Raw genomic sequence first — 15,353 nt, 5'->3', positions numbered from 1 at the left:
ATGCTCAATGACTGCAGTTTATTGATAAGTCTTCTATGTGGGACAGTGTCAAAAGCCTTACTAAAATCTAGATATGCAATGTCTACTGCACCTCCACCGTCTATTATTTTAGTCACCCAGTCAAAAAAATCTATAAGATTTGTTTGACATGATCTCCCTGAAGTAAACCCATGTTGTTTTTCATCTTGCAATCCATGGGATTTAAGATGTTCCACAATCCTATCCTTTAATAGGGTTTCCATTAATTTGCCTACTATTGATGTCAGAATCACTGGTCTATAGTTGCTTGATTCCTCCCTACTACCTTTCTTGTGAATGGGCACAACATTTGCCAATTTCCAATCTTCCGGGACGACTCCTGTTACTAATGATTGGTTAAATAGATCTGTTAATGGTTTTGCCAGCTCACCACTAAGCTCTTTTAATAATCTTGGGTGTATCCCATCAGGACCCTGTGACTTATTTGTCTTCACTTTAGACAGCAATCTTAGAACATCTTCCTCTGTAAAGACACATGCATCAAATGATTCATTAGTCATCCTTTCAAGTGGAGGTCCTTCTCCTTCTTTTTCTTCTGTAAAAACTGAACAGAAGTATTCATTAAGGCAGTCGGCTAGCCCTTTTTTCTCTTCTACATACCTTCCGTCCTTTGTTTTTAATTTAGTTATTCCTTGTTTTAATTTCCTTTTTTCATTTATATATCTGAAGAATGTCTTATCCCCCTTTTTCATAGACTGAGCTAGTTTTTCTTCTGCCTGCGCTTTAGAGGTTCTTATAACTTGCTTGGCCTCTTTCTGCCTAATCTTGTAGATTTCCTTATCTTCATTGCTCTGGGTTTTTTTATAATTACAAAATGCTAGCTTTTTATTTTTAATGATTTGGGCCACTTCTGCTGAGTACCACAGTGGTCTCTTCCTTTTTTTGCTTTTACTGACAAGTCTAATGCAATTTTCTGTTGCCTTCAATAATGCACCTTTTAAGTAGTCCCATTTCTCCTGGACTCCATGTAATCCGTTCCAGTCTGATAAGGACTCATTTATGACTAATTTCATTTTTGAAAAGTCTGTTTTTCTAAAATCTAAAACTTTTGTTTTTGTGTGGTGTGACTCTTTCACAGTTCTTTTATTAAACCACACTGACTGGTGATCACTAGATCCCAAGGTTTCACCTACAATGACATCATATACCGAATCCCCATTTGTGAATACCAGATCCAAAATGGCCTCCCTCCGGGTTGGCTCCTCAACCACTTGTTGCAGAGACAACCCCAGTAGGGAATTTAGAATATCTGTACTCCTGGTAGAACTTGCTATTTTGGTTTTCCAGTTTATATCTGGAAGATTGAAATCTCCCATAATGATAACTTCTCCTTTCATTGTCATTTTAGCTATTTCTTCAACTAGTAGATCATCTAGTTCTTTAACTTGACCAGGTGGTCTATATATCACACCTACACGAGTTACTGCATGATTAGCAAACTGCAACGTAACCCAAACTGACTCTATGTTGGCCTCACCAACTTGTATTAGGTTAGATTTAATGCTATCTTTCATATACAGGGCCACTCCTCCTCCTTTCTTGCCTTCTCTGTCTCTTCTGTATAAAGAGTACCCTGGTATGGTTATGTCCCAGTCATTTCTTTCATTAAACCATGTCTCCGTAACAGCCACTAAATCTACATTCTCAGATGCCATTATTGACCCAAGTTCATTGATTTTTTTACCTAAACTGCGAGCATTTGTAGACAGGACTCTGAGCTTATCATTTCTTAACCTCTGTGCTTCTGACCTGTTCTGGCATTGTTTCGGGGGGCAATTGGACTCTTGTATTTTCACTCTTTTGCCCCCCCTTCCTAGTTTAAATACTCTTTCGCAAATTCTTGGAGCTGTTCACTAAGTACATTTGTTCTTTTGAGAGAAAGATGCAAACCATCTTTTTTGTACAGTTCCTTTCTATTCCAAGTAGAGCTATCATGAGAAACAAAGCCAAATCCTTGCTCTTGACACCATTTACTAAGCCATATGTTGAACTCCTTTATGCGCCTCTGCTTATCATTCTGAACATTATGCACAGGCAGAACTTCAGAAAATGAAATGGTGGATGCAAAATCCTGTATGTAATTTACAAGTGTGATAAAAGATTTTTTCACCTCTGACACTTCATTGCAAGCCAGGTCATTTGTCCCTAGATGGACAAGAACATCCACGTCCCCTTCCTGCTTTGCTTGCTTAACAATATTAATAATACGTCTTCTATCTCGCCTAGCAGTAGCACCAGGGAGACATCTCACAGAACCATTTTCTTTAAGCTCCACACTTCTTATGATTAAATCACCCAGCAACAGCTGCTTCCTTTGAGACTTCACTTTATCTTTTTTGTCCTTAGCTGCAGTCTTGCATACATTAGACATAGGAGTCGATGGTTTCTCACCCTCTGTGCTTGAGTCCATATCCATGTTGTCCTTACATTCTGAGAGTGCTGCAAATGAATTTTGGAGAACCACCGACTGTGGGACTTGTCTTCTATCCACCACTCTAAGTCTTCCAGAACCTACAGTAACCCATCTGCCATTTCTGGGGGTCCTCTGTGGCAGTGGCATTGCAGCAGTCTAGAGTGTGTTTTTACATTGGTCCAATAGGGAGGCATGTTGGACAGTGGGAGGAAACCTGACAAATGAATGCATAGGCTTTAATACAGTCCTAATGATTGTCAGTGACAGGTCACCTCAGTGCATTCTGGGATACTGTATAAAAGCCAGGGGCACATGTGCTGCAGGGTCTTTGGCTGGAGAGCAGAGTCCCAGAGGGAGGGAGCGGCTGCCTCCTCCTCTGTAGCAGTGGCATGTGGTCACAGGACGTCATCCTGAGGGCCTGAGGAATGGATGAGAGGTCCAGGAGAGCTGACTGAAGGGGAGACACTGAAGACCCTGGAAAAACAGTATCGTGAGTACAGGGACTCGTGTCAAGGGGCCTGACCTGGGGAGGGGGGCACCCCACGTGTAGGATAGTCAGAGGATGGGTGTCAGCAGTAAAGACAGAGAGAGGATACTGAGGAGAGTATCCTGAAGACAATCAATAGTTCGCCAAGTCATCTTAAGAAAGAGACCTAATCCAAATTCACCTTCAGTTGCAGGGAGAATCAACAGCCTGGCTCTACATGAGGATAGAAGTCCTCCAACATTGTGCATAGTTTATTCGGAGTATCCCACTATTCCCTTCTCCTATACCTAATTTATAATAAAACACAAAACAACCAAATATCCCTGGACTGGTTATTGGAGCGAGCCAAGAAGGAAAAGTGAGAAACTGTTCATGTTGAGGTTGCTGTTGGTAATTCAGGGGGACCCGCAGGTGTGAAATCTGGCAGTCCTTACGGGGGCAGTACTACATTCTTTAATCCGGACAAGTTCCATATTTCCATATGATAGAATGGAGGAAGGAACAAGGGCATGAGTTCACACTGGCTCAAACACAAAAAATCCTTAAGTGATCAAATGTTACATCCATCAGTACCAGAATACCGTAATGGTGCTACAAATTCCTTCCTAGGTTGCATAAGTCTCCCTACCAACTAGCCATAATGTTCTCTGGCACCTCTTCCAGGTGTTGGAGAAGATGCATACAGGATGGTATGTTCCTTCATATATGATGGATGTGCCCTAAATTTAAACAACATTGGGAGTCTATTTTACTGTGGATAAAGAAAACTACCCTCAAACCTATCAGGTGTACACCTCTCCAATACCCTTTTCATTACACTTCCTCTTCCATCAATTCTTATAATAATAGTGTTATTCCCCACCTTTTAAATGCAACCAAATGTCTAATCCAGCCTTTCTCATCTTTTTTTTTTTTTTACCATGGAGGAACCATTGAAATAATTTTCCAGGCTCAGAGAACCCCTACTTAAATATAGCTAAAAAAAGATCATTGGTGTCAGTGGTTATTTTCTTGAGAGGCCATCATTGCCCATTGTTCAAGGAACCCCTGGCAACCTCTGGAGGAACCCAAGGGTTCCATCAAACCCCGGTTGAGAAAGGCTGATCTAATCTCTAGTTTCAGAAAACAGGAAACATGCCCAACCATTCTAGACTGGAAAACAAAAGTAAAGAGATTACTTAGAAAATAGATTGTGGGAATGCCAGTACCTACCCACAAAATCACATACTGTGAGGAAGGGTGTGTAGGCATGAACCCACCAAAGATTGGGACTTTGTAGGCGTTGACATAAGGTGGTAAAAATAGATAATATGGACCAACAAGTAATAATCAACTTTATTGAAATTTACATAACACAGTTGTTAAAAATAGATGATGCAGGAAATACATCATAACAGATAATGACATACATAATATACAAAATGAGTAATGAACCAAAGATACAAAAAAGGGAGGTCACCAGGGTCCTACATGTTTCGCCGACATAGTGGGCTTCTTCAGGGACCAGTGGTAGTTGTGACCTGTTTTATGGTTCTAAGCAACAAAATAAGCAAAATTAATAACTCACAATATCACTGGAATCAATAACCGCAGACATACTGTATAATGAATGCAGTAGCAAAACACTCACATGTCTATACAAGTATATACTGTATATCATAATGCTTACCAATGGTTAAAACTAAAACATATATCCATTGACAGCAACAGGGGTCCTGGAATAGCAAACGGCCACGAGGGTCGGCCAGCCCAAGTCACATGGTGACGAGAAGCATATTGTCTCCAATAGATAGCAAGTACTGGACCGGGCTCAAGCCATCAGCAGATAAATAATGTGCCACAGAGAGGACAGGGAAAATAAGAGATCCAAGCCTCTAAGGAACAGAAGAAAGAAGAAACTATTCAGAAACTAGAAAAATGCGAAAGTAGGAGTGATGTGCAAAAAGGAGGGGTATCAGAGTGATAATAGATGTGATACCACTAAGAAAAAGTAAAGAGATATTGGAAAATCAAAGAAGGGTGCTTACACCTCAGGACACGCATAATACATTTTGAGACATTTAGTCCAGCTGGATCAGCCACTCTTCTGAGATTGGTAGGGCATTATAGATACTATGCTTAAATCTGGCGATTACAAGCCTAGTGATAACCTGAAACTGAAATAAAGACAAAGATTTTTATTTGTAGAATGCTGTATGCCTGGAAGTGAAAATCATGGAGAATTAATTGGAAAATAACTATGTACCTTCCATTGGTATACCCCTGAAAGCACTAAGGATCACTGGATTTCTTTTCTTTCCTCTACCTCCAGGCTACCTCCTCCCCTATGACCCTCTAAATATATATTTCTCATTTTATACTCTTTGTTTTATATTTTCTAATCACTGCAGTATCATTACATATATACTCACTGAAATGGTGATATACTGGTGAATAGCAAGGAAGAAGGAATACATATTGTATATTTTGATTCTTAACTGTATCACTTTGTACTTACCTTTCTAAAGATCTATGCATTGCCTATGCAAAGACATTGTTGTAATGTCCTGATCTTGGTATTTGTACTTTTTGTACTCTATTAAAAAAGATAAAACTGATTATACAGGTGCATCTCAAAAAAGTTGAATATCATCAAAATGTTAATTTATTTCAGTAATTCAATTCAAAAAGTTAAACTCATTTATTTTATAGATTCATTTCACACAGAGTGATATATTTCAAGCATTTCATATTTTATTTTGACGATTATGGCTTACAGCTAGTGAAAACCCAAAACTCAGTATCTCAGAAAATTTGAATATTGTGAAAAAGTTCAATATTGTAGACTCATGGTGTCACACTCTAATCAGCGAATTTAATCAAAACACCTGTAAAGGCTTACTGAGCCTTTTAAATGGTCTCTTATGGCCCGTACACACAAACCGATAATCGGACGACAGATCGTCTGGTTCTTTTTTGCATGCTAGTCGCTTATCGAAAATGGAAATGTTACTAAAGTTACGAAAATCTTGTACTACAGAATAAATAATCAGAAGTGATGTAATGTGTTGTAGTGTATTTTTATTGTATTTTCGGACGAAAACTGTACCGTATAATGAAAATAGTACAATCTGGTATTGTGCGAGAAAGATTTTCGTGCTTGTCCATTTAGATAGTATCGAAAGAACTGTCGTGATTGGCTCTCGAAAACTCTGTACTAACGATCCGATTATCGTACGATCGTTTAGAAAGCGGTATTTTTCCTCAGATTTTTGGATTGCGTGTACGGGCCATTAGTCTAGTTCAGCAGTGCCGGCTGGTGCTTAATTTACTTGGGGGGTGGCCCACAGCCCCCCCCATCGCTTAATCAATCAATCAATCAATCGCCTGTCAGGCCCCCCGCCGGCCTCTGAACTTACCCCATGCAGGTGGCGTCTTCACCGCTGCGTCTCCTCGAGTTAGGACTCGCTGCCAATCGGGTCTTAGGGTGTTTGTGTAAAGGGTTGGTCTATGGCGCTACCTGTTTAAGAGGGGTTGTATGCCACCATGTGAAAAAAATTATTAATAATTTTCACATGGTGGCATACAACCCCTCTTAAACAGGTAGCGCCATAGACCAACCCTTTACACAAACACCCTGATACAGTACCCATATTCATAGGGGTAAGTTGGAGGCAGCTTATATACCTTTATTTCCAGTAGGTTACCATAGCGCAGGTTCCACCAATTATTTTGTTTTTTTTTAAATCGGGTCTTAGGACTGCCAACAATCGGGACTCAGGACCCGCTTCCTGATTGGCCACGAGGAGAAACAGGAAGACATTAGCGAATATTAATTCACTAATGTCACACAACTGGGTGGGCTTTGGGGCGCAGTGCTCTGCGTCCCAAGCCCACCCTTTTTGAAGCCAATTAGAGCCTCCTGCTCTAATCATGTGCTTAAAAAAAAAAAAAAAAGAACCATTGGAATCCATGCGTCCGGTGCCCTGCATGTAGATTAGGGCCCGGAGGCATGGATTAGGGGGGAGGCGCCCCTGCGCCCTGTATGGATGGGCCACCACTGTAGTTCAGTAGGTTACACAATCATGGGGAAGTCTGCTGACTTAACAGTTGTCCTGTAGACCGTCATTGACACCCTCCACAAGGAGGGTAAGTCACAAAAGGTCATTGTTTGCTAAAGAAACTGGCTGTTCACAGAGAGCTGTATCCAATCATATTAATGGAAAGTTGAGTGAAAGGAAAAAGTGTGGTAGAAAAAGGTGCACAAGCAACAGGGATAACCGTAGCCTTGAGAGGATTGTGAAGCAAAGGCCATTCAAGAATTTGGGGGAGAATCACAAGGAGTGGGCCACGACTAGTGTCAGTGCTTCAAAAACCACCAAACACAGACATATCCAGGACATGGGCTACAACTGTCGCATTCCTTGGGTCAAGCCACAGACTGGACTGTTGCTCAGTGGTCCAAAGTCCTCTTTTCGGATTAAAGTAAATTTTGCATTTCATTGAATTCAAGGTCCGAGAGTCTAGTGGAAGAATGAAGAGGGACAGAATCCAAGTTGCATGAGGTCCAGTGTGAAGTTCCCATAGTCAGTGAGGATTTGGGGAGCCATGTCATCTGCTGGTGTTGGTCCACTGTGTTATATTAAGTCCAAAGTCAGCGCAGCCCTCTATCAGAAAATTCTAGAGCCCTTCATGCTTTGCCTCTGCTGACCAACTTTATGGAGATGCAGATTTAATTTTCCAGCAGGACTTGGCACCTGTCCACACTGTCAGAAGGATCGATACCTGGTTTAATGATCCTAGTATCACTGTGCTTGATTGGCCAGCAAACTCACCTGACCTAAACCCCATAGAGAATCTGTGGGGTAATGTCAAGAGAAAGATGAGACACCAGACCCAATAATGCAGAGGAGCTGAAAGCTGCTATCAAAGCAACCTGAGCTTCCATAACACCTCAGCAGTGCCAGAGGCTGATCACCTCCATGCCACACCGCCTTGATGCAGTGATTCATGCAAAAGGAGCCCCAACCAAGTATTGAGTGCATACTACACTGTACATGGACATACTTTTTAGTAAGTCAACATTTCTGTATTAAAAATCTTTTTTTTTTTTTTTTTTTGGTCTTATGTAATATTCAAATTTTCTGAGATACAGAATTTTGGGTTTTCACTAGCTGTAGGCCATAATCATCAAAATTAAATTGAAATACATCACTCTGTGTGTTAGGAATCTATATAATGTATGAGTTTCACTTTTTGAATAAAATTACTAAAGTAAATTTACTTTTTCTATGATAATGATGTAGCACTGGCCCCTAGGGAGCTGCTGAGTGTGGATTCCCCTGGGTTACCCATAGCTACAGTCTGTAAAACTTATCACTTTAAGACTTGGCTCAGACAATGAACAGTCCAGGGGATTTGTTTTTTTTTTGTGTTTTATATTAGAACTTGGATGGGAGAAGGGGTGAGTGGGATACTCCAACTTGAACTATGCACAATTTCTGAGGAAACTGATTGTAGTGTGTGCAGCAAGGCCGCTGCTTCACCTTGCCACTGAAGTAAAGTAGAATATATGTTCCTGAATTAATTCCTCTTCAGGGTCCTAACTTTGCACTCTCTTTCTCACTTCCCGTGCATGCTAGCCCCTTGTCCACTGACTATCCACTGGAGTGGTCCCCTTCCTGGGCAGACCCCTGGCAAGCCTCCCGGTACTCACGGACACTGTTTTTCCCTGGGTTGCTCTGCCTTCAGCTCCACTTGTCAGTATCCTGGACCTCCTGGCTCACCATCACACACTCGGTCCCCTATGCCGACTGCCTGTGACCACCTTCCTTGCTGACAGGAGGAGAGACAGCGGTCACCCTCCTCTTGGGACCTGGCTTCCTGCCCAAAGACACCCTGTCACATGTGCCGCGGCTTTTATGACCTACCCCAGAATGCACCACTCTTGTGCCAACACACTGGGACAGCCACAAAAGCCTGTGTGTCACTGGATTAGTTTCCTCCACTGTCCAATAGGCTCTCCCATTGGATACAGTGGGGACACTCCCTCAGCCCAGATGAATCACACCCTGGACACATGCAACAGGCAGAACTAACAATCAGGCTCCCCTGATATGCAGATAGAGCTGCTAAGCTTTTACCAACCTAGCACCTACCTATGAGGGTGCTACAATGATATTCTAATTTTTTGAGATGCACCTGTAGAAATTAAAGAAGACATTCTTATCAATAAAGAGTGAGCAAGGATTGTCTGCCATTACCTATTGCTGTAACTATCATTTCTGTTCATCTGCTTTCATTGATGGGAATTTATCAATACTAGTGTAGCCAGAGTCTGGAGAAGCTGTACATGGCAAATCAGCTTCTGTCTTTCATTTTCAAAATTTAACTGAACAAGTTACAGATAGAAGCTGATTGGTTGACATGTACAGGTGCTCCAGACTCTGGTTGCTCCAGTTTTAATAAATTCTATCTATTATTTCCCAAATGTTGTTAATTTTGACATTTCTAGGTGGTGTGAGCACAATCCTAGTAAATGGATTATGTATACATGCCTTGCCAAAACTGATTTACCTTCCTGTGTCACAGATTTGGCAGTGATGAGCTGAAACGCCAGTTCCTGGCACCAACTATAGCCGGAGATGTCGTGGCATGCCTGGGGGTCAGTGAAGCTGGAGCTGGGTCGGATGTGGCAAGTAAGTGATACTGAGGATCTGAACTTGTAATTTGCGTAGTACATAAAACCGTACTTGTTACAGATATGCACTAGAAGAAGCAGTTTGGTTGGACGATCATAAGAAAGTCTTTAGCCATAGTTTGGTCCTTGCTTTTGCTAAACTTCTACATGTAGCACTGCACCCTAGGGAGCTGCTGAGAACGGATTCCCCTGGGTTACCCATAGCAACAGTTTGTAAAATCTTAGCACTTTAAGTCCTTGGCTCAGTCAATAAACAGTCCAGGGGATTTGGTTTTTGTATTTTATTGGAACTTGGAAAGGAGAAGGGATGAGTGGGATACTCCAACTTGACAACTATGCACAAATCTTGAGGACTTCTAACTGTATTGAGTGCGGCAAGGCCGCTGCTTCACCTTGCCACTGAAGTGAAGATTTGAAAGGTGAACTATTCTGTTGGTTATTCTTCAGGGTCTAACTTGGCACCCTCTTTCTTACTCTCTGTGTGTGCTAGCTTCTGTCCACTGACCCCACTGGATTGGTCCCCTTCCTGGGCAGACCCCTGGCAAGCTCCCGGGTACTCACCGACACTTTTTTTTCTCTGGTCACTCTGCCTTCAACTCCACTGTCAGTATCGTGGACCTCCTGGCTCAGCACCACACTCTGGCTCTCTAGGCTGACTGCCTGTGACCACTTTCCTTGCTGACAGGAGGAGAGACAGCTGTCACCCTCCTCCTGGGACCTGGCTTCACGCTCAAAGACTCCCTGTCACATGTGTCCTCAGCTTTTATGACCAATCCCAGGATGCACTGCGGTTGTGCCCTCCCACTGGGACAGCCACAAAAGCCTGTGTGTCATTGGCTGGGTTTCCTTCACTGTCCAACAGGCTCCCCCAATTGGATACAGTGGGGACACCCCCTCAGACCAAGTGAATCACACATGGACACATGTAATAGGCAAAACTAACTCAGACTCTCCTGATGAGCAGGCAGAGCCAAAAACTAGGCTTTTACCTAGCACCTATCTAGGAGGGTGCTACATACACATTCTCAGTAATGTCCCCTGTCTCTAGTTAATGGACAAGCTCTCTAATGAATGGACAGGCTGTATTCTTAGTTATGTCACCAGAATTTAGAGAATGGATAGATGGCATCCTTATCAATGTCACTGGTCTATTGAAAATGGATAGGCTGCATTCTCAGTAATGACACAAGTCCCTAATGGTTAGGCAGTATCCCCAACGATGTCACTGCTTCTCTCTATTGGATAGAAAGGCCACATTCTCAGTGATGTCACCAGTCACTACTGAATGTATTGACTGTATTGTCAGTGATGTTACTGGCTTGCTGTGAATGGATAGGCTGTATTTTCAAAGATGTCACCAGTCTCTAATAGGGATGATCGAACGGTTCGGGTCAACCATCGGTTCGGCCCGAACATTGGGTGTTCGAGGTTCGGCCGAATTTAGAACTTTTTGCCCAAAAAGTTCGGAATTCTGCAACCAGAACCGACCAAAATGCAATGGTTCAGGAAATGGGCTTTAAAAGCCCGTGATTGGACCAGAACCATTAGCAAAAGCCAATTGAGGGGGCAGGAGAATGCTAGGAATGTGATTGGAGTGACTAGGGGGTCCATAGACCAATCATTAGTGAATATGCCCCCCAGTTTATAAGATAGCCCCCACCAAATTCCTAGCATTCTTATACGGGACATGGAAGAGAGTGGAATGCTGTTCTGTTACTTCTGTTACAAAGTGTTACAAAGTGTCATTTAGCATTTATTAGTGTGAGGAAAGGGATATCTAGTGTAGTTAGAGTGCTCTTTTCCACTATAGTTAGCTTTAATTTATTCAGTTTCTGTAGGGAAAGTGTTAAGTGTAAGGGGACCGTAGTGTAGTGTAGGGTTAACTGACAGTGACTGCTTTGGCAGGGTGACAAAACCCTTCCATATCAGGGTGACCGCAATAGAGAAAAGCTAGTTTCTCTGAAGTCACTTTCGCTTCAGGGATATGGCTTCTCACCAGGCAGCATTCTTTATGCTGCAGGAGTTGCTAGTGCTTTTTTGAGGACATGTTTGGAGTCAGACATGACATCTGAACATGTGTATAGGGGTATATATACACACCCATGTCTGTATATATACACCTAGACATATATAGGTGTGAAAGGAGCAGAAAAAACTACTTGTGCTAATAAAATAATTAACACCAATATATTTCTGCTCCTATCACACCTATATATGTGTAGGTGTGTATATACATATAAGTATGTGTGTATATACACCACTATACACAAGTTCAGATGTTTTGCCTGCCTCCAAAGAACCCAAAAAAATGCCCAAAAAAACGCTAGCGTCAAAAAAACAAAAACGCCCAGGTGTGTTGTTGCAGGCATTTTTTTGGGGTTTTTGGAGGCAGGCAAAACATCTGAACTTGTGTATACGGGTATATATACCACTATACACAAGTTCAGATGTTTTTCCTGCCTCAAAAGAACCCAAAAAAATGCCCAAAAAAAACGCCTGCTATTAAACCGGCAATGTGTGAAAAGCGAGAAGCCAACTGCCTGTGTTCTAAGTGACAAAATACAAACAATCTTTTTTTTTTTTTTTTTTATGGTTCTGGACATGCTACAGAGCTGAAACTTCACAGGTACGCTTTTTAGACCCCCCAGATACTAAATCCAAAGTCAAAATCAAAAAATCTTTTTTTTTTTTTTTTTTTCAATAATTGGCTTTTTTTTTAAAAATTACAATTTTTAAGAACTTTTTTGTGTGATTAATAGTCCCTGGGGCATGACTCAGAACCCTAGGCACTTTTTAGGGGCATTTATTGGGTTTTAGGGCTTTAAAATGGTGTTTTTTGATTACCGAAGTTCGGGTCCATTGATTTCAATGGGGTTCTGAAATCCAGGCCGAACTTTCGGGTAGTTCGGATGTTCTGGCCGAACCAAACTTTTCAAAAGTTTGATCATCCCTAGTCTCTAATGGATAGACTGCATCCTCAGCAATATCATTGGTCTCAATGAATGGATAGGCTGCATTCTAAGTGATGGTTCAGGTCCATACTGATTGTATTGGCTTAGAGATGTCACCAGTCTATAATGCAACTATGCTCAACCAGGGTTCTGTGAAACTCTAGGGTTCCTCCAGAGATTGGTAGGAAGCTGTGGAGGATTGACCTCCCATTACATGGTGAATGCATAGTTCCAGTACCAGTTTGGCAAAGTCAGCTTCATGACACCAATTTTAGCTGTCTGTAAGGGTGTGGCAATCTGACCACCACTGTAAAGGTTGCATTTTTTCTTTTTTTACTGTACAGGGTTAAAAGAAGAAGAGTGCATGGCTGCCCTAGCATAATACTGCTTTTATTGAGAAAATACAGGAAGTTTGATGAAATAAAGATAACATTTTGGAGAACAAACATGGGCATATAACAAATGTGGCATGTAGGTATACGCCCCTCTCCTGGATCGCCGCTGCAAGAAGCTTAATGCCAACAACCTCCATCTCCAACCCAAAATGGTGACTTCCGGATCCTCCTGTACTAGACTCTAGCATGTACACTGGAGTGCGCCCGGACCAGCAGGTGCTGTACATGAGTGTGGGGAACTCCTGGAAGACACGGGGAAGAGAGAAAGATGGATGGATCGATGCACGACCAAGTCGGTTGCTATGACAACGCATTTCGTGGGCGTGGTGACCTAAGGAAGGCCTCCGAAACGCACTGTCATAGTAACAAACTTGGCCATGCATCGATCCATCCATCTTTCTCTCTCCCCTTCCTCGTGTCTTCCGGGAGTTCCCCACGCTCATGTGCAGTGCCGGCTGGTCCGGGCGCAGGCGCACTCCAGTGTACACGCTAGAGTCTAGTACAGGAGGATCTGGAAGTCACCGTTTTGGGTTGGAGGTTGTTGGCGTTAAGCTTCTTGCAGCGGCAATCTAGGAGAGGGATGTATACCTATATGCCACATTCGTTATATGTCCATGTTTGTTCTCCTAAATGTGAGTTTTATTTCATCAAGCTTCCTGTATTTTCTCAATAAAAACAGTATTATGCTAGGGCGGCTGTGACTCTTCTTCTTTTTACCCTGTACAGATTCCCTTTTCCACCACCCAGTGGATATTTAGGAGAGCTGCAACAACTTGGCATTGGAAACTTCTCCTTAAAAGGACTATCAGCTAACCCTGATGTGAATTATTGATCAGCGCATAAACTGGTGACTTTTTTTGTTTTTGATGTATAGCATTTTTATTTACTGACTACTAAATAAAGGGACATTTTTCTCCATTGACCCCAAATTATGTAAGGGTTTTCCGAGAGCCAAAAGTAATTTTATGGGTTCTTCTGGGGGTAAAGAGGTTGGCAGGCTGTTCTAATGAATGGTTAAGCTACATTCTTGGGCAAGCCATTCATTATACAATTTTCTTTCCTTCAACCACAGGTTGAAGGAAAGAAAATTACTCAATTCCCTCATCAACACAGTTAGTTTTGATGAGGGAATACCTCCCACAGAGCTATTGTATTCTGATAGTGGGAGGTTTCCCCGCCATCAGAATACAATGATCACTGCTGGCAGCTATAGCCACCAGCAATGAACGCACAAGAATTCTCCAACAGGCTGGTTGTATCCTGAGCAATATCTCTGACCTCTAGTAAATGGACAGGCTGCATTAGTAGATCAACTTTAGTACAACCAGCCTAACCATAAATGGATTGAAATTTGTCCGGTTCCTGGTAAACCAGTTGAATTTTGATCTGTCTATGGCAGGCCTTAGTCATGTCATTAGCCTTTATTGAATGAATTGGCTGCATCCTGAGAAATATCTCTGACCTCTAATAAATGGATAGGCTGTCACCAGTCCCCTGAGATTGGATGATATCAGTGATTTCAGGTCAATGGATAACATCCTTTCTCAGTGTCCACCAGTCTCTACTGATTGTACTGGCGGTATTCATACTGATGTCACCATTTTCTAGTAAATGAATAGACTGCATTCTCAGTGATGTCACCAATTTCCTGTAAATGGTGAGGCTGCATTCTCAGTGATGTCACCAATTTCCTGTAAATGGATAGGTTGCATTCTCAGTGATGTCACCAATTTCCTGTAAATGGATAGGCTGCATTCTCAGTGATGTCACCAATTTCCTGTAAATGGGTAGGCTGCATTCTCAGTGATGTCACCAATTTCCTGTAAATAGATAGGCTGCATTCTCAGTGATGTCACCAATTTCCTGTAAATAGATAGGCTGCATTCTCAGTGATGTCACCAATTTCCTGTAAATGGATAGGCTGAATTCTCAGTGATGTCACCAATTTCCTGTAAATGGATAGGCTGCATTCTCAGTGATGTCACCAATTTCCTGTAAATGGATAGGTTGCATTCTCAGTGATGTCACCAATTTCCTGTAAATGGATAGGCTGCATTCTCAGTGATGTCACCAATTTCCTGTAAATGGATAGGCTGCATTCTCAGTGATGTCACCAATTTCCTGTAAATAGATAGGCTGCATTCTCAGTGATGTCACCAATTTCCTGTAAATGGATAGGCTGAATTCTCAGTGATGTCACCAATTTCCTGTAAATAGATAGGCTGCATTCTCAGTGATGTCACCAATTTCATGTAAATGGATAGGCTGAATTCTCAGTGATGTCACCAATTTCCTGTAAATGGATAGGCTGCATTCTCAGTGATGTCACCAATTTCCTGTAAATGGACAGGCTGCATTCTCATCGATGTCACCAATTTCCTGTAAATAG

The 15,353-nt window shown here is 42.0% G+C and overlaps 1 protein-coding gene across 1 annotated transcript in view; it reads left to right on the top strand.

The window, feature by feature from the left end:
* Positions 1 to 15,353, top strand: part of LOC309555994 (putative acyl-CoA dehydrogenase 6) — a 197,061-nt gene that overhangs the window by 97,124 nt on the left and 84,584 nt on the right. The window contains exon 5 of the mRNA XM_082258247.1: positions 9,510 to 9,616. Within this exon, the coding sequence (XP_082114373.1) occupies positions 9,510 to 9,616 (107 nt within the window). The remainder of the gene's footprint in view (positions 1 to 9,509; positions 9,617 to 15,353) is intronic.

This window comes from Pelophylax lessonae, assembly GCF_965119305.1.
Source record: "Pelophylax lessonae genome assembly, chromosome: 5".
NCBI classification, from domain to species: domain Eukaryota; kingdom Metazoa; phylum Chordata; class Amphibia; order Anura; family Ranidae; genus Pelophylax; species Pelophylax lessonae.
Note: the sequence above shows the minus strand (reverse complement) of the source record. Positions and strands in the feature narration are given on the sequence as shown.